At 31.2% G+C, this 25,337-nt stretch overlaps 1 protein-coding gene across 1 annotated transcript in view; it reads right to left on the reverse strand.

The window, feature by feature from the left end:
- LOC124372397 (ATP-dependent helicase brm-like) overlaps positions 1 to 22,620 on the reverse strand; it is a gene marked incomplete at both ends in the record, with an annotated part of 36,800 nt that extends 14,180 nt beyond the window's left edge. Inside the window, 5 exon segments of the mRNA XM_046830794.1 lie at positions 1,423 to 1,619; positions 3,694 to 3,855; positions 12,559 to 12,697; positions 13,512 to 13,869; positions 22,392 to 22,620. Of these exon segments, the coding sequence (XP_046686750.1) occupies positions 1,423 to 1,619; positions 3,694 to 3,855; positions 12,559 to 12,697; positions 13,512 to 13,869; positions 22,392 to 22,620 (1,085 nt within the window).
- Between the last annotated feature and the right edge of the window lie 2,717 nt (positions 22,621 to 25,337).

Genomic DNA, 25,337 nt, shown 5'->3' on the forward strand with positions numbered 1-25,337 from the left:
TATTTATTCTTTTTTATAACATTATTATTTTTTAGTCTAATCATAACATATTAAATAAATAACAAAATCTATCTTTTAAAACTAAACTATTTATTTAAAACTTAACAAAAAATGTTTGTTGTTTAAATCAAGAAATGTACAGTAACAATTCACACTATGATTATGTAGGTTCTAGAGTGAATTAACTGACACTGTATTTGTAACGCATTCGATGTTTAAGACGAAATAAGTTGATGAATTAAAGATTTTTTGAAATGAACTAAAAACTTGTGGTTTATAAAAAATAACACTCTTAAGTATTTTATTCAGGCATAACTTAAAATCAAATTAAAATCATCAGTGCCAATATTAGTTGGGCCTTTCTTTACTTGCTAGAAACCAACAGTTCTGACATAGTTATTAGCTCTTAACCATGTAAAGGTTACGCTAAGTTTCCGTCATTATTTGTTGTGCATGATTTTTTGTAAACACCAGCAAAAAATAATTTATATAAATAAAACATGACAATCTTTAATCCATTCAGACCACCCTGTGCTCATCACAAAAGGAAATAGAAGAGCCGAGAGTTCTCTGTTGGTTGGCTAGTTAGGGTAGATAAAAATTTGGAGATATTAAAAAAATATTGTGATTTTACACACAATATTTTACTTTAAATCCGTATATTCTATGTTTATGTTCTTGTATGTGAGCACGTTTATTTCGATACGATTGGTAGTACACAAATTACTGATCACTGAGACATGTTTTTGTTATTTTTTGTGTTTAAAAAACCATAGATGAACAAATTGTATTTTTGTAGACAATATTTTCCTAAAGGTTTGTATTTTCTACTTTTATGTAATGCATCATCATAAATCAAGTGTGTCTATTCACTGATATCAGCTGATTAGCGTTACACAAAAATTACAAATCGCTAAAACATATTTTTTTTTGTTTTTTATAAGAAAAGGCTTAGATCTTCTTTATGATCTAGATAACGATGTTAACAAATTATCACTGTTTTGTAAATCATATATTTCCTGTAGTTAGTATTTTCTTTATTTATGTTCATTCATTGCTTATAAATTGTAATGATTTTAGGGTTTTTATTTTAAATGTTTTACATAAAAGTGGTAGCGAAAAGGTGAAAACAAATTAGAAGAAACAATTGATAATAATGAAATGTATCTTAATAGGAAAAACAAAAGTAGTGATCGAAACTAACCATAACTTAAACATATTATTAAAGGGCTATACAAATTGTATAATGTTTTATTTAAAAAAATAATGTTTTGTTTAACAATAATTTAAAAAGTCTGATGGTTCTTTTATATTGTAGCAAATTAGGCTAAGACCTACAATTAAGTAATAACACTGTTTGTCATATATGGACATAGCAAATTGTCTGATACACATGAAGATGATATAATGACAGTACAATACCTGTAACCCTCTTCATCCTCTGCCATTAGTCGACGCATTCGTTCTTTCTCAATGCGTTCCTGTTCTTTCTTTTGTTCTCTCTCAGCATTTGCATGATAATTCATTATTGCTTTATTTATACGACCAACTTTGGCAAGATTGTTACGATGGTATTCTTTAAAATCTTTGCAGTGTTGAAGAATGGTGCTTAAATATTCCTAAACACACATATAATAAAATTACAAAATTATAAAAACAATGTGATAAAATTAATAAAACAGTGTCATAGATTTGAGTTATATCACAATAAGCATAAGCTAGGCTTACAATTTTGAGTTAGGTCCCAGTTCAATAGTATTTGAACCACCAATGTGTGTTATTTTATTCTAACTTTAATGCTCTTTTAGTCTTGCTTATGTATTGCCTATTAAACATTTTATACTGTAAAAACTATTTTTGGCATACTGCATGCCACTTTTTGCTGTTGTGTATACAATGCGTGTTTGTTGTGAATGCTGTTTGTTTTCCACGTGGTTCTAATTATGTTTTATAACTACTCTTCTAATTTTCTCTGGTAATCCCAGCACATAAGGAATTGACATAAATGCAAATTAGTCTATTCGGATATTGTAACTCAAGAACAATTCTTCTGGCTTTTTTTTCTTTTTTTAACACATGTTTTTACTGACTAAAGGTGTCCAATTTTCCAAATATCTGATTCAACTTCAATTTTCCCTTTTAATTCATTAATATTTGAGCATTACTTTTTTACTTCATCAAACAACGAGCAGGCAGCTCTTTCTTTGACAGGTTTTTTATGTTTTGACTGTCATTTTAAATATTTTCCTGTGAGTTTTTTTTACATAAGACTTAATGACACCTCCATCTCTTAAAACCTACACATAAAAAAAAGTGTCATCCACAAATCTCTACCAAATCTTTTGTTTAAAGTGAACAGGCTAAAAGTACCAAGGCTTTTTTTCTCAAATTCCTTCATACAAATATTGGTGAAAATGGAGGCAATGGAGAACCCATGGCCACTCCCATCATTTTAACAATAAATTTTACCCTTTAAATCAAATTAATTACTACATTGAGTGCTTAATTCTAGCAATTTCATTATTATTTGTATGGGAAGTTAAGTCCTTTCATTTAATGTTTGGTTTTCATTGAAACGTGATTCCAAGAGATTCTGGAACTGGTACATTTGTGAATAAACTTTCAACAGTTTCAACATCAAAATTTAGTAGTCTGACAGTTTCAGTTAACTTCAGGGATTTTAACTTCTCTCCAAAGTTCTTAGAATAAAAGAGTAAGCTTTTTCTATCAGTAGTGTTAAAGCGTTCAAAAGGAATAAAGACAATTCCCTACAAGGTCAATCATGAGAGAAAATTATTGGCTGGAGAGTGATGCTGCGTTTGTGGAGTTGGGAAAGCCTTGCATATGGGGTGTTGTGAAATCCTGATTAAATTTATATCTCAATTTGTCTGAATTTGCACAACATTTGCTTCTTACTTTCTAAGGTTTCTATTAGGTCTTTATTAATTCACTACTTATGATTGCTGTAATTCTTTGCTTATGCATGATAAAAGATTTTGGTATGATTTTTAAAATTTTAACTTAGATTGCATTTATGTGGTAGATTAGTTATCCATCTACGGAAGAGAGATTGTAGATCTTAAAACATTCTAGTGTTATCAAGTTCTGAAATCACTGAAAAATGGCAACTGAGTCAGGAAAGATCATGTTACCTTACCATATAATCTTCCTATATTTGGGAATGAATACGTTTGCAATACTACTCATAATTTTTGAAATTTGTGCAGCAAAGTATTTAAAATAAAAAATTGTAATATTGTTCCCACCGATTTCATCCAAAAACAATGCATTAATTAGTAAATTCCTTTCACCATATTTTATTGCCACAGAAACATTAATTAAATGCAGAAGAGGGTGAACATATCTTTTCTTTTTAATATTAAACTCATGATATATTTTCATTGTATTAATATCTATGACCTAGTGAAATATAGATCCTTATGTACTGCCTATACTTCACCAATATACAGGTTTATTAACCCATATTATCCTACCAGCACAGATTTATAGGAAACCTTGATGTGGTGCATGAAATGTTTGATTCATGATAGTCTCAATACTCTACAGACAGATGAGAGTTAATACATTACAAGTACTACAGTTTGGACGGAACCATCTTACCATCTATATGCACTTTAACACATTCAGTCACACTCTATGTAGCCAATTATTTAAACGTGTTGATTTTAATACCTGATGTTTCTGTCTTCGTTTCCTCTCTGCTTCCAACTTCTGCTGTTTTTCCAATTTTTCAGTAGCACGAGCTTCACGCAATCCTTGACGTTTTGTACGTTTATAAGCTTTCACATTAACTGCCGTTTCCAAAGTTGTGTCACGTCGAGTGCATGAAATTACCTATTAATATAAAACTTTGTTTAATATACAGAAAACTTTTAATATAAACAATGTACTTGGGAGAGTACACAACTAAACAATAAACACATTGTTAATTCTTTAATTGATCAAAAACATATCCCAATATTGATAAGATATTTTACATAAGTTACTGAAAAAACTACATCATATTGTAAATTTAATTTTTACTAAAATTTATTTATAATTAATCTTATTTTTATCATGCATCATTATTATGAGCTTAGGATATAAAATAAAAACATGCTACATCAATTTAGTTCAAAACACACCAAAATCTCAATGTCAAATTATGTAATTTTTAACCAATCATTGTGAACAATCCAGGGAACAGAAAAAAGTTCGCTGGATCTCAATAGTTGCAGAAATATTCTTCATTACAATGTGAATGATTTTGTGATTGATAAAACGTTTGTTTACAAAAAATATTTCTCTAAACCCTTACACACAGCTAATTGTAAAATGGTTTAAGGCCATATATCACCCTTTCTGGAAAAATACATCATTTGTATTTATTTATTACACTAATTAAAGAAAAACTATTGTGCTTGAAGGGGAAAGTACAAAGCAATGATTTGTCTATGTTCAGCGAACTTTGGTGACATGTTGGCAGCTATTGAAACTAAATTGATGCTATGATTTCAGCAAAAAGACAAACCAGTCCACCATTTTCTTAGCATCCCGGCTTGACTGGTTTTGTTTCTTTTTACCAATTTTAGTAAACAAGTTGTTTTATATTTTTAAAATGAATTAATCTACTGCTTGATTCAAATATATAACAAATGTTAGGCCTCTTTTGTTTCAGTTATAAAATGATAATCATTTCCTAAAAATGTAGATCATGTATAATGTTTGATATTATTTTCCATGAATTATTTATTTTTTACTAAATCTCAGCATATATTTTACGTCCTTGTTCAAAATAATATAATCTACAACAAAACTATTGAGAAAAAGTCCTAAAAATTATTTTTATAATTAATTGTTGAAACCTAATTATTTTTTTATTTGAAGTGTCAATTTTTAATTTATAACTTACATCATTTATCATTACTCTTATATTATTATCTGTATATAAAAAAACATTGTTTTTTTGGGAGGAGAGGAGGAGAAGTTGTATTTTCCTAATAATATTTTTTTTCTGTACTACTGAATTTTGGCTATTTTTCAGCAACTTTTTGAAATAAAAGAATACATTACTTTAACCTACCTGTCACCAATGTGAATTCGTAAATACAAATTTTATGTAAACCACAATTTTTTTATGGTAAAAATTAATTGTATGTTATTCTACATTAAATTTGACATATTTTTGGCTATAATTGAATTTTGTAAAAGAAATGTTTTAACATTACTGTAGGCAGTTCAAATATAGAATTTTAATATAAACATTCTCATATAATTATATGTATCTAAAGTAAAAAATATCTTATTTTTAGCAAATGTTTCTAAAACTACATTTCTTAAGAAAAAACAAAAAACAAAACAAAAATATAATATGTAACAATATCTATAGGGTGTCCCATAAATCTCTGGGCAGTGGTTTACCACGTTTATATGCAGATGATGCAAACCTCAAACTATCATCCAATTCAGTAGATGAGATGGAGGCTTTCATATTTGGAATTGAATAACATTAATTCTTTTTTAACCCTAGAACTGGCGGTCATTTCATCCTGTAGTGTCGGGCTGTTTTGGAGCTTCGCGCAAGGTTTTTTTTTTTTAAAAAAATTATTATTAAAAATATACAATAAAAGCAATATAAATAAGAGTATATATTTTTGTGTTCAGAATTAAACGTAGAATTGCACTATATTGTAAAATTAACCATCAAAAAAATTTTCTAATAAACACTTTTTTTAATCAAATTATAAAATTTACGAAAAATATTTCTTAAATTTGGGGGGGGGGCCATACCTAGCAAATGAAGTTATAACAGTAGAACCTCGGTTAACCGAGCCTCGCTTAACCGAGACTCCGGGTTAACGAGGCCGTCCTCGGACGATTTTTTTTTATTAAAAAGCAAAAAGAAACACGCACAAACTACGTACAGTAATGAGCGTTTGGGGTGCTCCTTTTATCGCAATACGCACGCTAGCCTGCAATGCGTTAAAAACTACTGTTACAGTAAATTGTTGGCAACTGTTGTGTTTCCTCGGCCAAATATTTGCGTAGCTTAAGCGCTTATCTTTGCCGAATGCATACGGCACTGTCACCCGACACCGCTCGCCAGAGCAGCTGCAGTGTTTGTAACCCGACACCAGCTCGCCGCCGGACCAATGCGAACTGTTTCAATGCCGAGACGCGACTGAGCCACTCGCTCTCCCCCCACCCCGATTCGACTCCGTAGCTTATTGCGCATCTAGTGGGCTGTCCTGGTGTACAGCTTCAGCTCGGATGTGTTCGTTGCATCATCGGTCTGCCCGAAGACGCCATTTCGTCTCAGTGGCAGTCCTTTGTTTACTTTTACAAGTCAAGTGTCTATCACTGTTTTTTTTATTGTGTGTTTAAGTGCAGTTACAGTAGGTGTAAATGAGTGCTAAACGCAAACGTGTCGTTGTGTCCTTAGAGACTAAACTAAATGCGATTCGTCGTCTGGACAATGGTGAGTCAATAAGAACAGTCGCTAAAGACTTGGGTGTTGGTGAGGTTACCGTCGGAGATTGGAGGAGGAAGAGGGCTGAGTTAGAAAAATGGGGTGCTCAGAGCTTAAATTTCCAATTGCAATTCAGAGAGAAAAACGTTTTAAAAAAGTGGTGAGTATGAAAAAACTTCCGAGGCTTTATTCTTATGGTTTTCGGAAATGAGAGCAAGGGGAAGTCCAATAAGTGGGCCTATTTTGCAGGCAAAAAGCGCTAGATTTCCATAAATCTTTTGGCGATGGCGATGAACCTTTTACCGCTAGTTCCGGGTGGTTAATGCGATGGAAGAACCGTTATGGAGTGCGGCAACTTAATATATCTGGGGAAAAACTTTCAGGTAATGAAACTGATGTGACAGTTTTTGAAGAAAAAATAAGAAAATTGGATTTTGAGTGAGGTCAGTGAGGTCTTACATCCGTCAAATATTCAACTGTGATGAGACAGGCCTTAAACTTCAGAATGTTGCCCTCAAAAACTTTAGCCAGTCAGCAGGAAACATCAGCTCCTGGGTATAAGAAATCTAAAGATCGAGTTACAGTTTTTAGGATGTGCCAATGCTGCAGGAAGTTTGAAAACTCAAACCAGTTGTAATAGGCAAGTATAAAAAGCCACGTGCTTTTAAAAATACTAATGTGGACACATTTCCCAGCACATACACAAACCAGAAAAAAACATGCGATGGATGGACTCGCGGATTTTCAAACAATGGTTTTTTTGAGGAAATTCGTTCCAGTCGTTGAAGCTTTCTTGGAGAACAAAAAAACTCCCTCGCAAGGCCCTTCTTATTCTTGACAACGCTTCGTCCCATCCAGATGCTGATGAGCTAGTCAGCGATGGCATTAGAATTATTTTTTTGCCTCCAAACGTTTACTGCCCTCATCCAGCCTCTAGACAGGGAGTTCTAGAAGAACTTTTAAGCGAAACTACAAAAAAGAGGCTGCTTAGAAACTAAGGAAGACTAGAGGACGGCGGGGGGTGTCACTGATGCTCTCAAGTTAATCACAATGAAAGATGTTGTTCTACTGGGTGTCAGAAGCTTTGGGATAACGTTAGGGAGGACACATATAAGAAGGTCATGGCGCAAACTTGAATTGAAAAGGCAAGCCGCCAAGAGGACAGCTGCTCCTGAAAACCAAGCCAAGAGCATGTCCCTCTAAATGAAGAGCTTGTGAATCTTTGTAACCAACCTTCCAGTGGCAGTGGCAGTGCAGGGACATCGTGAATGGATCAGATGCAGAGGACATCAGAGTGAATCCAGGATAACCAGAATGGATGATGACATCAGGCCTAAGTTTTTGACGTGATTTTCCAGATTTCTTCAACAACCAGAAGATGATGCAATGATTTTTATATTTATGCAACTAAAAACATAATCCAACATCAATTTTTTAACACAACTACAGTATAGAGTTATTTGTTACACTTTAGTTAAACGTTTGCCCATTCATCAATCCAAAACTAATTTCATACCAATTCCAACTGCTGCCATTTTGATTGCGATACGGTTACGTAAAACAAAAGTTTTTTTTTACAGCGATGAACCTGATTGGGGCGACTGAGAAAATACATCTACGAAGAAAAGAACGATCGAGGAGCACTGGCATACATTGAACAACAAGAAACCGCAACAACAAACGATTTAGTTTGGCTGCGACCCTGGCGCAACAGGGCGGCTAGCCTAAGATCCTCTAATCTAAGTCAGAAAAAACAATAACTGATTTCTTTGGGAAAAAAGATTAGCTTACTTTGTTTATTTTTGTACAATGTACAGATGTAAATTAATTTTCATTTCTTTGATTTAATTGTAAAACAGGAATACTGTGTACTGTAAACTAACTTCTGTACATTGTGTAGCCTATATCATACGTATTCAGTTGTGCAATAAAATGAGTGTTATATTAAAAACAGTGTTTTAGTATTGTGGAGTGTTTACCGTTTCCTCTCACGTTTTTATTGCGCGTACTAATAACATTTCTTGTACTAATAAACTAAACAACAGTTCAGTTAATAACTTTTGTTCATGTTTTAGTATATCTTGAGCTTGAGCTATTTTAGCCCCGGTAACGATTTTTTTGTTACGTTCCGTGTTATCCGAGGTTCGCCGTATCCGAGGTATACTCTCGGTCCCAATTAACCTCGGTTTAACCGAGGTTCTACTGTAGTGAGAAAATAATGAAGTGAGATAGCCATTCTGTGTCAAATTTTATCTAGTTTCAGAAAAACATAAACATTATACACATTTATGAAAGCATCATAAAGCTATAGAACAAAAGCAGCGATGCGTAAATAGCAATGCGTGAAAATTCTAAATGGGTGTACAATGTAAGACTTTGGTATAACAATTAAATACAAGTTTTGCTTAATACATTTATCTATGAATACATGTTATTTTGCATTTTTTATTACTTAGAATAAAATAGAATATACAGTAGTAATGAAATAATTACCATAAAATTATTTTTTGAAAAGTTAAAAAAGTTAAATTTTGCCATTATTCAAAAATTTTGCGAAAAATTCATTCAGCAAAATATAAAATAGTTTACTATATCTAAATTGTACTATATGGTTATTTATAAATTTATGGTTTATAAGTAATAGATATAACTAAATATTATGTAGTTAGAAAACTATAAATATACCATAAAAATATTGAAAAAATAGAACAAACCCAAACAATATATTATTAAATATCTATTACCAAAGAAATTACAGTTAATATATATATATATTATTGTGAAAAATAAACTATTTAGTAAAAAAAAATAGTTACCAATAAAAAACTATGTAAATTAAACGTTTAGTAAAGTGAAAACAAGTAACAAATTTTACCCTTGTGAAATGAATTTTAGCCAAGTCATTTCAGTATTATAATAGCCTACACAAAGCCGTTAATATTCTAAATATATTTATGTTTTACATATAGAAATTGATTTATTCTAAAAAACATAATATGTTTACTAAAAAACTAAATATTAAATAACAAAAACAGCTCGGCCATTAAGTGATACCAGAACAGCGGCAATATTACAACAAACGGTGTCGTTTTCTTTTACGATTCAAAATAAATATCCACAGCTTGCTTCGTGATACAGATAATATACAAGAGGAATAAAACAAACTCTGTTCTTTAGCCATTTTTTTCTTCCCGAATCCAATGGTGCATAATACAATTCGATACGTTACCGGAGTTTATTATAGTAATTATACGATTTCTTGATCGAAAAATGTGACGGTTAACACCACAAAACCGGCATTAACATAATTATGTCGATTAACCCTGGAACTGGCATCATGTTTGATCCCAAATGGCAGGCACTTTTTGGTGATTTTGTAAGGGTTTTGTATTTTAACATAATTACTGCTCATCTATTTTTTAAAATAAAAACATTTTTAAAAACATCATTTTTCTTAGAAATAATGCAGTTTCCAAAAAATATTAATGTATTTAATATTTAATGTATTTTTATTTTTTAAGATTAAAAACGTAAAAAACATTATTAGTGAAATAAATAAAATTTTTCCCAAAATGTTATAGCACCCTCTTAAGTATTTAAAGTTTTTATTTTAATAATTCATTTTTTTAGATAAAAAAATATAGTAAAGAATCCTTGCTTATATACCTAAATACAAATTACAAAAAAATTATTTTAAAAGAAGTTTATTGGTACTTTTGATACAATATAATCTATAAAAACTACAAAATCTGAAAAAAGTTTTACAAAAATTATAGCTATATTAGGTACATTTTGACAGTTTTTGGAATCTATTGGATGAACAAATATTTTTTTCTAAGAGATAAAAAAAATATTTAGAAGAGAAAAATATGACATTTTGACATTTTTATATTGTTTACATTGTATATAGATTTTTTTTATATGGCAACAAACTATTTTTTTAGATAATTTTTACAAAAGAATAAATTGTGACATTGTATAGATATGCCTATAACTTTTTTTTTAATTTTTACAAAAGTCAAAATTGTGAAATAAATGCCTAACTTTTTTAGCTAACAATTTTCTTTTCATCCAAATATTATTTATAAAGATAGTACGTTTATTGAAGTTTACAAAAATGTACAACAATGTATTTTTATTTATATTATTTTTTTTGTTAAAAAAAATAAAACAAGCGATGGTCATAGAAATAAAACTCTAATACCTTCAGAAAAAGTAAAAAAAACTTTTTAAACCTTTGCATAAATTCAAATCAAAATTTAATTATAATTAAAATTAAATTGTCTACAAAATTATAAAACACTGAACCTACGTGAACATAGGCTTATTTCAGTTTCACAAAAATCCAACCTATTCCCTAATAACTTAACCTAACCTCTACATTTTTCACTTCACTAATTAAAAAAAAAAAAACAATAAACAAAACTTTTTATTTATACACACTAAATAACGAAATGTCTAAAATATCCTAATGAATAGCAAGCAATACACTAATACGGCAATGGCGTAATAACAACAAAGAAATCAACATGGCAACCATGCGATGCGTTGTTCTTCTCTACTGGCTGAGTCGGTGATTGCGCAACAGAACAAAAAATAAAAATACTAGTTCATAGTCTTCGTTGTCTATTATACTGTTGCTTAGAGCAATTCTTCTTCTTTGTTTTGATATGATTTTCACTATTTCCAGACAACGATAAAGTAACAAAAAATAAACAAAATTTAATGAAGCTATTTTTGACGCATTAGGCATTTTGGGATTTTACAAAACACGAGCTTTTTCAAACGCTTATTTTATAAACATTAATTTTCCTACTGGCTATTGAAAAGATGTTTCTGAAAGCCAAGATATACACTGTTTTCCAATGACGACACTTACGATCTCGCTGTAGAACGTAAACTCACGATAAGGGAATTTTTACAAACATACGGTAATTTTAGCGTGTTCGGAAATTACGCAAACAAATGGCAATCGGAAATGTGAACATCCAAGTTTAGAATTTTATAATGAAAAGATTTAACTTAACTATAGAGCGTTTTATGGTATAATATGAAACCTTGAATCTTTATCTTTAGATTTTACGTATGTTTTACTTTCAAACAAAAAGTAAAAATAGACTTGCTGTGAGAGATCATATCACGACATAGTTAATGCGTCGAAAATAGCTTAGTGCCATTTTGAAACTGTAGTTAATGCGTTGATAATCGCTTAAAGCCAGTTGCAGGGTTAACAGTTCTAGGGTTAAATGAAAATCATTTAAAATTAAATACAAATAAAACAAATTATATATATCTCTTAAAGCCCAACAAAAAAGGAAATAATTAAGCCAATGATCATAGTAAGTAACCAATTAGTAACAAAAAATTAGAGTACTAAATTCTTAGGTCTGACTAATGATGAAAATCTCAATTGGGATCAACATGTACAATAATTGTTGATTAAAAAATTAAACTCGGGAATGTATGCTTTGACGAAGATGTCTTTTATCTGTAGCATTGATACATTGAAAACAATCTATTTCTCTTAAATACATTCTTATAATGCACATTCAGCCGTTTATTCAGTTTTGTATTGTTGGCTATTCACTGAGAACCTCAATGTAGGCCATGTCTTGCTTTAAATCAGTTATTTATTAGTCAATTTAAATAATTTTGGTGTTATTAGATTTGTGATAAAATCCTCTAAAATTTGTTATTCTTGAAATCTAGAGAAAAATTACTGGTTTTTAAGATACTCAAACTTTAAGTTTTAATGGCCGCCATTTTGAAAATATTAAAGATAATTTCATGATACTTTTTTTAGTAACTAAGCTTGTATTGTTAACATTTGAGCCATATTTGGTATAATTTAATTTATTATTTTTTAACATATTAATTTTTTTATAAAAAACACATACAGGTAGACAGATGGGAAACTAAGCATCGGAGGCCCATATTCATATGGTAAAATATGTTTGTCTTGACCTTTGTCCAGAGAATTACGGGACATCCTGTATATATTTGGTAGTTTCCGAATTATTTATCAAAAGGCTAGCAGCAGGCACCATTTTACAAGTTTAACTTTGTCCCAGTTCTAGGGTTCAACTTACCTCACTACGAAGCTGACGTTGAAAATTCAGTACCCGCAGTGCTCTGAGTTCAATTTGTGCTTTCATGCGCAAGTCTTCAGACATTGTAGTTGGAAGATTTGATAATTCATCAATACGGTGTGCAATTCTTGCTGCAACTCTAAATTATTCATGAATTAAAACATATGTATTTGTTTCATATTTAGAATAATTTTTTTATTTAAATAAAACCTTACAAATGAATGTTTGTTCTTTTATAATTAATGTAATTGGAAGAGTAACATATATCTGAATAAAATTACATTTTGTGTGCATCAATATCTCATATATAACATACACATTGAAACAAACATATTTCTCTGCAAGTAAATTCACTATACCATGCATTTTAAATCCAAAATTACTTATTTTGTAATTTTAAATACGATGCTTCATATCGCTAATGTTATGCCAAATATATATTTTTAACAATTATTTCTTAGAATTTACTTTAATTCTACTTAAATTATCATAATTCCTTCTGTGTTATTTTTATCAGTTTACATTCTCTGCTAACTTTTTGCATGGAGCATGTGTATTTCAAAACAGTTTTTAACAACCCTTGTAAATCGGCTAAAATGGGTTTGCCAATACAGAACACATTACATGAGTAGTTAGAGGACTGTAAGCATCATTTGGTCTCACAGAATACATTATGGCATCAGGAATTTGCTAGCTACAGTGCTAGTTATTTCATAATGCATTATATTTGCAACATTAATCTATTTCAGCAAAGTGTAAGCAACATTGTGTGAAATAAATTTTTCGGACAGTTTTCTACCTAATGAACGGTAATTAATTTAAAAAATACAAAAGTGGCAGCCAATAGATTAAAAGATATACAAAATGTCACAGTAATTAGACAACCCTCATAAAAGTTAAACCGACAGGGTTTGATAATAATTATAAGGAATATGGCGATTGTCATTACTAACCTATTTTCACGTTCTTGCAGTATTAACAAAGGATCCAGTCCTAGTGGTCGTTGGACAGACGTGACTCGGTTCTGTTTCTGTTGAGCCTGGCACGTCTGGGAAAGCAGCTGTTGGTTGTTGGGTGTGCCCTGTGGTCGGACAGGTCCAGACATGACCGAGGGCAGGGGCGCTGGCTGCCGGGGTACAGGTGGTGCTCCCTGTTGAGGGGGTACTGGTCCGGTAGGAGGAGCCATCTGAGCTGTCATGGGGGACTGGGTCGGGGGCTGGCCACCAGGAGGTCCTGGAGGTCGCATCGGATGCTGCATCATGCCTCCTCCTGCCCCAGCCCCATCTGCTCCTTCACCTGCAGATACCCCATCTACCATTCAAAAGATAACTCAGTTCTAAGACCAATAGATAAAAACATTTCTACATAATTTGTTTCAGTAGTTCTATAGATTCATATTAATTTATGTATCTATTACTTACATTAGTTATAGATCACATTATATTGAAACCCATCTTAATTAATTGATATGATAGTCTATCTTGCGATAACCGCAATACCTGCTACATTACGCAATTGGCAGTTGACAGTTAGGTGAGGGGTAGTGGTGGTAGCTTTTTAGCAACAGTTAGTTTGCATTTTACTTCGGGCCTTTATTACAATGTCATATATTTTTATATCTACGAAACATGTAATGTATAAAGCTTTATTTAGATTTTTATGGTCTCTTAAAATATACAGTATAATCATAATAAGCTAGAAAAAATTTAGCAAATAAAAAAAACCAAACATTACATTTGATAAAAAATGAATATTTGCTGAAAACGTGTTTTTATTTCTTTTCTTAAATACAAAACTAATTACTAGTTATTTTTTATATTTTATAAACTATACTCAATAAAACAATGAGAAGGGTATAAAAATTAAATGAATGTTTAGAAATATAACTTTTACAATAACCCTTTTTCCAAATAAAGTATTTGATAGAATTTGGGGCATTGAAGTCATTTGTTTTAGGTCCAGTCACTATAAAAAATGTCATTTCCATCAACAAAAATATATGATATACCATATTTGATTATTTTACGACTTTTCATATGTTGCTCTCACAATAAGTCTTAAAAATTATTTCATATACCAAAAGTGAATAAAATTTTATTTTTATTAACACTAAACAGTCTTTTTTTACTAAAGCACGTTTTTATTTTGTTTTATTTATTTCTACAACAAACACCATCTATACAATAAATTACAATGCCAAAATTAGAATAAAAAGAATAATTAACAGAATCTAATAAATCTAAACATAGAAATCAAATTGACCTGAACATCAATGGTGAAATGGTGACAGATCCAAATTCTGTAACTGAACTAGTTAACAACTTTTTTATAGGCACAGTTGAAAACCAAATTGTTCCTGAATTGAATGAGCCTTGCAATGTTTTGTTAATGTGAATTATTTACACCACAATATCACAGCATAAATGTCAATTGTAGAGCCCCCTGTGACAAAGAAATAATAAGAATTATCATGTCTTTTGAAAAAAAGTTGATTATGTCCCTATGACAGTCATAAAATATGCTTGTGATGAATTAATTAAACCAATAAAACATTTAATAAACTCATCTTTTGTATCAAGTATATTTCCAGACAAATAAAAAATTATAAATAGTATTCCCATACATAAAAAAAGAAAGCAGCATAATGTAAATAATTATTTACCATTGGCATTATTATCCATTATATGAAAAAGCCATGTACAATCAATTATTAGAGTATTAAGAAAATAATTATCTAGTAGACCAAAATCAAGACGGTTTCTGCCCAAAGAGATCAGTCATAAGTGCTGTGTCCCAGTTTACCAAATCTATTATTGACAACAACGTGGGGAAACAAATGGGACCAGCCAGCCCCCCCCCCTCCTAGAGCATTGTATTTCAAAATAATCAATTTCCTAATAATTATTTTCTGGCTAAAAAGAACAATTATGTTGGAAATTTGAAATCAGTCATAATAAAGTATATAAATTCAAACTTTATATATAAAATTTGTGAAATACACAGCACTACACATATATTTCAATTTTGTTCCAAAGACTAAAGATTTGAATTTTACTGTCACACAGCAACTATAAAAGTGAGGTTAGTTTTTACTATTTCTTGTGCTTTCTACCTGTACCTGGTACTTTCAATAACCAAGTACAAAATATTCTCGTACTGATTTAGAATCATATGTAACAGAATACTCCTAAAATGGTACAGGTACATGTTACAGTAATGTTAGTTCTGTACTGTGTTAATTTGTTGACATTCGTTGTCACCACGAGACAATACTGCCCTGGGCGCAGTGTGCTTGTGAACCTCAGTTGTCACAGTAGTGACTGAGTTTCCCGAGCTATGAGCAGTTCTGTACTGTGTTAATTTGTTGACATTCGTTGTCACCACGAGGCAATACTGCCCTGGGCGCAGTGTGCTTGTGAACCTCAGTTGTCACAGTAGTGACTGAGTTTCCCGAGCTATGAGCAGTTCTGTACTGTGTTAATTTGTTGACATTCATTGTCACCACGAGGCAATACTGCCCTGGGCGCAGTGTGCTTGTGAACCTCAGTTGTCACAGTAGTGACTGAGTTTCCCGAGCTATGAGCAGTTCTGTACTGTGTTAATTTGTTGACATTCGTTGTCACCACGAGGCAATACTGCCCTGGGCGCAGTGTGCTTGTGAACCTCAGTTGTCACAGTAGTGACTGAGTTTCCCGAGCTATGAGCAGTTCTGTACTGTGTTAATTTGTTGACATTCGTTGTCACCACGAGGCAATACTGCCCTGGGCGCAGTGTGCTTGTGAACCTCAGTTTGTCACAGTAGTGACTGAGTTTCCCAAGCTATGAGCAGTTCTGTACTGTGTTAATTTGTTGACATTCGTTGTCACCACGAGGCAATACTGCCCTGGGCGCAGTGTGCTTGTGAACCTCAGTTGTCACAGTAGTGACTGAGTTTCCCGAGCTATGAGCAGTTCTGTACTGTGTTAATTTGTTGACATTCGTTGTCACCACGAGGCAATACTGCCCTGAGCGCAGTGTGCTTGTGAACCTCAGTTGTCACAGTAGTGACTGAGTTTCCCGAGCTGATGAGCAGTTCTGTACTGTGTTAATTTGTTGACATTCGTTGTCACCACGAGGCAATACTGCCCTGGGCGCAGTGTGCTTGTGAACCTCAGTTGTCACAGTAGTGACTGAGTTTCCCGTATGAGCAGTTCTGTACTTGTTGACATTCGTTGTCATGACAGTTGTCACAGTAGTGACTGAGTTTCCCAAGCTATGAGCAGCTGTGTTAATTTGTTGACATTCGTTGTCACCACGAGGCAATACAGTGTGCTTGTGAACCTCAGTTGTCAGTAGTGACAATCGTTGCCACTGGGGCAATACTGCCCTGGGCGCAGTGTGCTTGTGAACCTCAGTTGTCACAGTAGTGACTGAGTTTCCCGAGCTATGAGCAGTTCTGTACTGTCTTAGTTTGTTATCATTCGTTGTCACCACGAGGCAATACTGCCCTGGGTGCAGTCTGGCGATTTGCGCGTTAAAATGAATAGTTACCAGTAAATTAACAAAACCTGCTCAATGTGATATGTGTTAAAAATTAAACTTTTTAAATAATGGTTTATAAAATTACATGTTCAAGATAATGACTCTTAGCTCCATAACGTGACCAGTGCCGAATTTTGTGTACCACCCGGTTTAGAATAAAAGATAACATGATCATTTAATAACAACTTTATTTTTATACTATTATAAATTCTAAAATTACATATTCAGTTACAGTGAACTTGTATCTATCTTGTATATACATTTGGTCTATATTGGATCAGAAGCTTCCGAATTATGTATTTTCAAAGTTGCAATTTGGTTGAAAAGCACCAACACCGGTATATGTTTATTGTTATTGACATATCAAGAACTGGAAGTTATTGTTAGTAAACAGTTTTATATGTAGAAACAAAGAAATAAAGTAACTAAATTTTAATATAACTCCTATTATTGTAGCCTATCAGGTAGTTTGTGGTCATTTTAAAAAACTCGGATATATATACTTTTTGATCCGAGAGTAGACATCAAGATTTAGCTTTGGTCTTGATTTGTAATTTAAAATGAACTATGTACAACATTTTATTAATGTTACAATTAAATTTCGTTAGAGTTAAATATACTTCATACAAGATGTATTTGTTTCAGAATATTTTAATGATGCCTGTATAAGCATCTCCTGGTGATTGGTAGTAGAGTAATTTTACTGTAAACTATAATATACACTCTGACCTGATCTTTGCCCTCCTTTATTAGTTCAGAAGTACTATAAAATAACACTTCTAGAACCTAGTATTCCAAAAGTTTCATGCTCCTGACTCCCTTGTGTTCCGGATACCCCCAGAGAAGATCTCTAGGTGCGCCACTGGTGTTAACCACACTAAACTCTTAGAAAAACTGTCTAATTTTGGAATGTAAAAGAGAACAATAAATTAGTTTAAATCCTACCTATCATACAGACAAAAATTTGTTGAAATGGCATACTTAGTTAATAATAAACTGTTTAAACAGTAGCTCCCCCTTTGCTTACTCCCAAGTTCAAAGCTAATCCAGTTTCTTTCTAGCCAACCCTTGTACAAAGATGTGAATACATGTTGCTAAGTTTGGTTATTTTGTATCATCTGAATATTGCCTCTATGAATGACGTTGTTAACATCTGTTGTAAAACTTTAGCAAACTTATTACCTATCACTTCTACATTATCCATCTTCACAATAATGTATTTATTTATGTATTCTACAATCAATGTTCAAATATTTACTTCTTTGAAGACCCTTGGAAGCAATTGTAAACATTTTAAAATGTAGTAAGTTTAAATATTATTAAAACAACATGTTTCTAGTATAATTTATTTTTTGGACAAGGCCTTTCGAAACCAAGGTTTCATCTTCAAACGACTCCATTTATTCACGTATTTATTACCTTTGGTTTCGAAAGGCCTCATCCAAAAAATAAATTATATTGGAAGAGTGTTGTTTTAATAACATATGCTACATTTTATTTATTTCCTATGCATTATAGCAATATATTTTTTCATTTTCTTCCATCTTCCTTATTCTGATTTATTTCAAGATTTTTAGTGAATGCTTGTTTTTCATTTTTTATGAAGTATTTATATTTATTTAGTAATACATAGTAAGTATTTGTTTAACTCTTTGAGTGCCAGAGCATAGCTATTTGCGATCCTGCACTATATGCAAGAAATGCCAGAATCGCTATTTGCGACTTCTGTAGTAACGCTTATATTTAATAGTATTTATCTAAATTGGCTCAATAACTATAAATACGCATTCCAAAGGCTTCAACGTAACTTTTGATGAAGGTTTTGTTGCATTCTGCGTAAATTCTGATTTTTACGGCGGTTGTAAAGTGAGCGCATCAGTTGAGTTTAGAATTGACCGCTACGCGGACGAGCTGGCACATGTTTTGTTTGCGCTGGTGTTTATTTCACAAATGATATTGAAAGTTTTTAAGTGTAAATGGGTTTGTAGTGTTAGTATCTTCAAATTATTTTGTTTGTGTATGTTGTTCTAGTCTGTGTATAAGTAGAACAATGACTTGACCGTGAGTTATGGTGATCATAAGCAGCTAGTACTTTACTAAATACATTTGTTTAGATTTTATGTTTCTTACGTTTGTTCAGTGATATTTATAAACAATGAGTCGTAAAAAAATTGCTGATAATGAAGACCTAGTATTGCAGGCATTAGATTCAAGCATTAGCAGTGTAGACAATACACAGAGTGTTAGGTTAGGGTTAGGCGAGGGTGACCAAGATACAAATGACCAATATTTAGACAGTGAGAGTGATCTTGATGTTTTTGAAGATTCTTCCTCAGAATTAGACGATACTGATGCTGACATAGACTACTATCCATCATCTGATAATGAATCAGATTTATCTAAAACCAATGTAGGCCTAATGTTTACATCCACACCTAAAAAGCCTAATAAGAGAACACATCCTGAATTACAAGGTAATCAGAAAAGTTTGAAAGTAGGCGTAGGCCTACAACAAAGAAGTCCTGTTTATAATGACCATAGTTCCCCTGACATTGATGACCCAGACATGACAAACAATGACGATGAGCCGGCGCCTGTTGACATCCAGTTGCTTGACCCCCCTCCGATTGGATTGAAGTTGGGCCAGACGATTGATTTCCCCTTATTTCAATTGGATACAAAGAATTCCCTGGACCAAAACATATGCTTCGTCCTGAATTTAGCCCTGTTATTTTTATTTATTTTTTACTGAATTATTTATAAAGAAAATATATTTATCTACAAAACAAAAAAAAAACCCCCAGGACATTATACAAATAAATATTTTTTTAAGGAATTTTTAACCAGACCCTTGCAAAATCAGACATTTTGGCTCGGAATTTTATGCATACCATATAGCAAAATGCCGCGGCACTCAAAGGGTTAATTTCCTAAATATTTTGTCTTGTTGCTTAACCATATCTATGACTTTGTATCATCCCAGATTGTTTGAATCATTCTACACTTTTTTAATAATTACTTCTGGTATTTCATATTGTAGATCTGTAAAATAGTATTATGTTGGAATAAATTTAATTAAATTTAAGCTCACAATTATTTACTGGTCAACTCCTAGTTTTCTAAATTTATAAGATATTCTTCTCATCTAAATTAAAAAGTTTGATGCCAATAATTTTATTTCTCTTTGATACTCAACATGGAAATTTAGAATAATATATGGTTAGTGCTATATTGTTAGTGGTCTTGACCTTGATAATGGTAGAATATGCCATAGCCTTATCTACTTTTAAATACACATGATCTATGACAGATTAGATTAACTTTTCCTGCATTTCTCTTCAGGAGTAAACTGGTTGATGCAAGACTGGAACCCACATTAGTGATAAAAGATGTTGTTTAAATTTACATTATTTCAAGTTTCATTTAAATCACCAACTGTTTCAGCTAAACCTTCTTTCATGTTTACAATTACTATAATGTCATTAACTTTTGGTGATTTATACACTGCCTACATGTATAGGCAAATTTAAATTTATCACATGCTGTAAATTATTTCAAGCAAAATTGCTTGAAACAAAATAGAATGTAGTATTTTAAGTTCAGTTGCATTAACCTTCCACATACATCATAGTCTAACTCCAAGACTAAATTATAAATTTTTCAAAATCATAAATATTCAAAAGATTAATAAGTTTAGTTTAGTACTTATTTCACTGAATACTATACTATCTTACTAACTAATATTTATATACTTTATACTTAAACACAACCAAAGATTTATTAAAATATTTTTTCAAAGGGATCATTTTTAGATACAAAAAGGATATAACACCTATAAAAATGAATATAGTTTAACAGAGTAAATCTTGATTAATACTAGTATTTTTTTAACTAATATCACTAAAAATAAAACTTATTATTGTGTTATTTGCAATAGGTTGTATATACTCAATTTTATACACTTAAATATACTGTGATGTAGTTTTCTACCTTTCAATCAGTATAACTGTGGCATAGCAGCTTGAATTAGGAAGTATTGGTTTTGAAAAATTACAAATTTTTTTTAGAAAGAATTACAAAGTTTTATAAAGAAGAAACTATTTTTCCGGACATTTGCCATCTTAGTGATACAAAAAATCACTAACACTACATTGTGAGACCTGCAATTTGATTTTTTCCTCAGCTGAATATCCCAACGCATAACTACAATCAAGATTAAAATGTAAAAAACGTTTTTTTTTTCATTAATCTACTAGATTGTAGTCATGTGTTAAGTTGGTTATTTACCTGTTTCCTTCAAAGCCCTTCCATTGTCAAAACAAACTTCAACAAAGAATTGGTTTTTATTATTACAAAACTGCTGTGTGTATGAAACTTGTAGCCATTATAATCAATATATGTGACAATATGTGTGACAAGTTCTGATTACAATAACAAAATACAAATGGGTTTAGGTTTATTTTATGTATTTTATAAAAGATTAATTAAACTTCTGTAAAAGGAAAGAAAACTGGCCACCTCCCATGTCGGGAAAAAGTTAGTGCCACTTCTATGGTTAATTTTGTAACAACTTAGTTTTAAAATACTAGTTCCAAAACATATAGAAAACTATGTATATTCTGAAACTATAGATAAAATTTAAACACTTTTGGTTATCTAAGAAGTTCTTTTACTTCTACATCATTGTTTACATGGTACAAATATCTCCTATGTTTTTAGTTAAAAGTTTGTTTTACTCAAAAAAACATAGTAAAAAAAATTCTTAATGCAATAATGCCTTACAGTATTAAATTTGACATCAGAATCAGAATCATTTTATTGTCGTCCAACAATTACAAAATTGTATTGACAAAGTCAAATATGATATTAAAAAATATCACTAAGTAGGCCTACAGAGCCTAAAAATAAATACAATCTATATCTATGTTAAAAGTTTAAAAATTGTTTAAAATTTTTAAAATTGGTAAGTCACTAAAATTAGCATAAAAAATCTCATCTACAGAATAAAAATGTTTTTCTCTTGAGCCACTCTGCAACAACATTCTTAAACCTACCAACAGAAATTGATCTAGCACTTAATGGTAACTTATTGAATAGCCTAGCTCCGGTTATTGCATAGTTCTGTTGAGTTTTACTTAACCTAGCATATTGCACATCAATTGTATTTTTAATTCTAGTGTTGTGTTCATGGTTAAATAAGGCTTCTAAGATTGAAAGAGTCGAGATTTTCCTTAACAAAAACTGAACTGTGTAATATATATATACATGGAAGCGTAAGTATAACCCAGTTCTTCATGAATCTGTGTTAATACCTGGTTCGGCCGGTGTAGTATTGCGCTGGTAGGGTGGTGTGGAGGCAGGTGGATCCAGCCGCTTGCCTTGCACAGCCATGGCCAGCTGCTGAGAGAGGGGCTGGTTGCGAGCCAGTAAACGGTAAGCCATAATCTGCACCCGCAGCTGTTGCAGCTGATTAGAGTTGAAGCTATGTTTACCCTGCTGACTGGCCTCACCCGTACTCACGTTTCCGCTACCACTGAACCCCTGAGTTAGAGAAAAACTGTTTTATATCCTCATCTACAGATTCTTAGATAACTTTGTCATTTTCCGACTAATTACAATGAATACCTTATAAATTCTTCTTATTCACATATATTTACTAACACTTCAGTTATAAATTTTGAAAAATTCTTGTAGCAAAAATAGTAGTGAGACGAAAACGTTTGTTTAAGTTTTTATTTTAATAACATGGTCCTAATTCATAGTGATTTTGGAGATATAATGATCACATGTGAGATATATTTTGGATGGCATATGATAAAAAAAGTTTAAAAGCTATGTAAAAGGAGAAATTTTGAAGTAAAAGACAGAAATGATTGTAGGACTAAAAAGAAAATGTTTGTTGTTAAAGGTTAACTTTTATCATAATAAGGTTTTATCAAACATAAACCCTTCTTTTCACTGCCACTACTGCACCTTTTCACAAATCTGTTTTAGTTGTACATTTGCAAGATATATTACAACAAAAACTAAATATGCAAATATTATTTAAAATATCATGTAATTTTAATTTTATAATTAACGGTAGTACGTTGTTTCTTCAAACCCTTAATTTCAACCTTAAAAGCCACTTAAAACATCACTTTATGATTGAACAAACATTTTTAAACCACTTTAAAACTCTCAACAAGAATGATTTTATATAAAAATATGAAACAAGCCCTTTAGCAAATTGGTTAATTTAAAATATATAATTTTTTAACAGAACATAGAGTGTTTCGTTTTTTATTCATTTAAAAGTGAAACAAAAATATTTAACCTTAAGTATTTTATAAACAAGTACGTCATAAAATGCATGTGTAACTTAAATAATAGGATATTGGTTTACGAAAATTAAATGCTAAAATCTTGTATTTATTTTTATACAAGTAAAATGTCCAGAAACACTTAAATATTCCCTTTAATAATCAAAATGTAATATTCAAAGTTTCAATAAGTTAACAAACATATGCCATACACAAAAAATGGTGATTATTAAAAGGTTAAATATTTATCTTATTTTAACTGCTGCCATTTTGAAATTAATAAGGCTTAAACAGTGTAGTTTGTGGCATTATGTCCTAATAATAAAGCCTTTTAAAATTATGTGCATCCTGAACTAGGTTTGAATTTAAGATTTCCATGACACTCCACATGGGTCACATCCCCCAAATGTAGGCATGTGATGATTATTGGACAAAAACTAACTTATCTACTAAGAAGGAAACAGGATTTTTCCGGACATTTGCCATCGTTCAGTGAAACAAGAAAACAGTAACATAACAACAACAAGTGTTACTGTTTTCCTGTTTCACTGAATGATGGCAAATGTCCGGAAAAATCCTGTTTCCTTCACAATCCTTCCATCGTCAAAAATAACCTTCAAACAAAGAAGAGTATCTACTAAGGTTTAAAAAATATTAAGGGGATCTTTTACATGTAAAAAATAGTGTTTATGCTTTCTTACATGTAGAAAGTATATTTTCAGGTACAAGTATTAATTGTTTGTTTTTGATTGGTCTTTGCATCATTAACAGCTGTTTTCTAGCTAATATTAAAAAATTTATCAATTATTTCCTAACTGATAGTATTAAAGATGGCTTAATTTCAAGGCTACAACATGTTATAAGTATTCTATTAAGTTTGGTTTTGATTTGCGTTCACTGGCATTATTTATTGCATTACAGTAATAATTATTTTTTTAAAAGGCTATGCACAGCAATGAGGAATATGCTTTTCATGAGGTCACCTGACGTCTATAGTAGTAGTAATAATAATAATCCTTTATTGCTATAAACAGTTTAAAAAATTGTATTGCAAAAGTAATTTTTTTAATACTATTTTAAAAATTAATGCTACCTTTGTTAATCATATACTCACTTACAAACAGAGGTGTACAAAAGAGATTCCTGATGTACAAGAATTGCTCCATGTGCAAGGTACATGTAACATCAGGGCTACTCCTGGGATCTTTGAAAGACCAAGAAATACCTTAAACAGCCGAACTGAAGCATGCGTTGTTGAAAGAGGGCATCACATTGAGCAGCATTTTAAACTTGAAATCTTAATGTCAATTGTATGTAAAAATAAAACTTCTTATCCATATACGTGTTTCATTTGATTTTAAAACAACTGTGCAAAGACCGATAAATAACAAACAATTAGGAGGTGTCATTATGTAGAATATATGTTCCACATGTACGAAAACATAAACACTCACTAAATAAAATTGATGTAATTATTTTATTTCTAAACCGATTTAAAGAAATTTGGCAGTAAGTTTTTCCATTAAGTTAGTTATTTTTTTCAATTTTTTAAATGGGATTAACAGTTTTTGGGATATCAAAGTCTGAAAATTTTTTAATGTTGCCATTTTGAAATGGAAAGGGATAATGGTATTTAATTTTTTTTTACTTTTCCTTTCAATTATCTCAACATAACTGCCAAATTTCATGTTATTCACTCCAATGGGTTCTGAGATACAATTTTAAAAATACAAAACACATATGGACAGACAGACACTAATCAGAGTGAGATAGAACACATGTTCATACATACTTTTTTGTTTGTTTTTGTGTCTACTATCGTATCCTGAAGTTGTGCCAATATCTCGTGAAACACCCAGTATATATTCTCTAAGTTGATTATGAAACAATTAAATTTTATTCTTTTAATTCACTTAGAACAATAATTTATTTCATTATCAGTGGTTGATATGTAAG

The sequence above is a fragment of the Homalodisca vitripennis genome, unplaced genomic scaffold (assembly GCF_021130785.1).
Source record: "Homalodisca vitripennis isolate AUS2020 unplaced genomic scaffold, UT_GWSS_2.1 ScUCBcl_3078;HRSCAF=8362, whole genome shotgun sequence".
Taxonomy (NCBI): Eukaryota; Metazoa; Arthropoda; class Insecta; order Hemiptera; family Cicadellidae; genus Homalodisca; species Homalodisca vitripennis.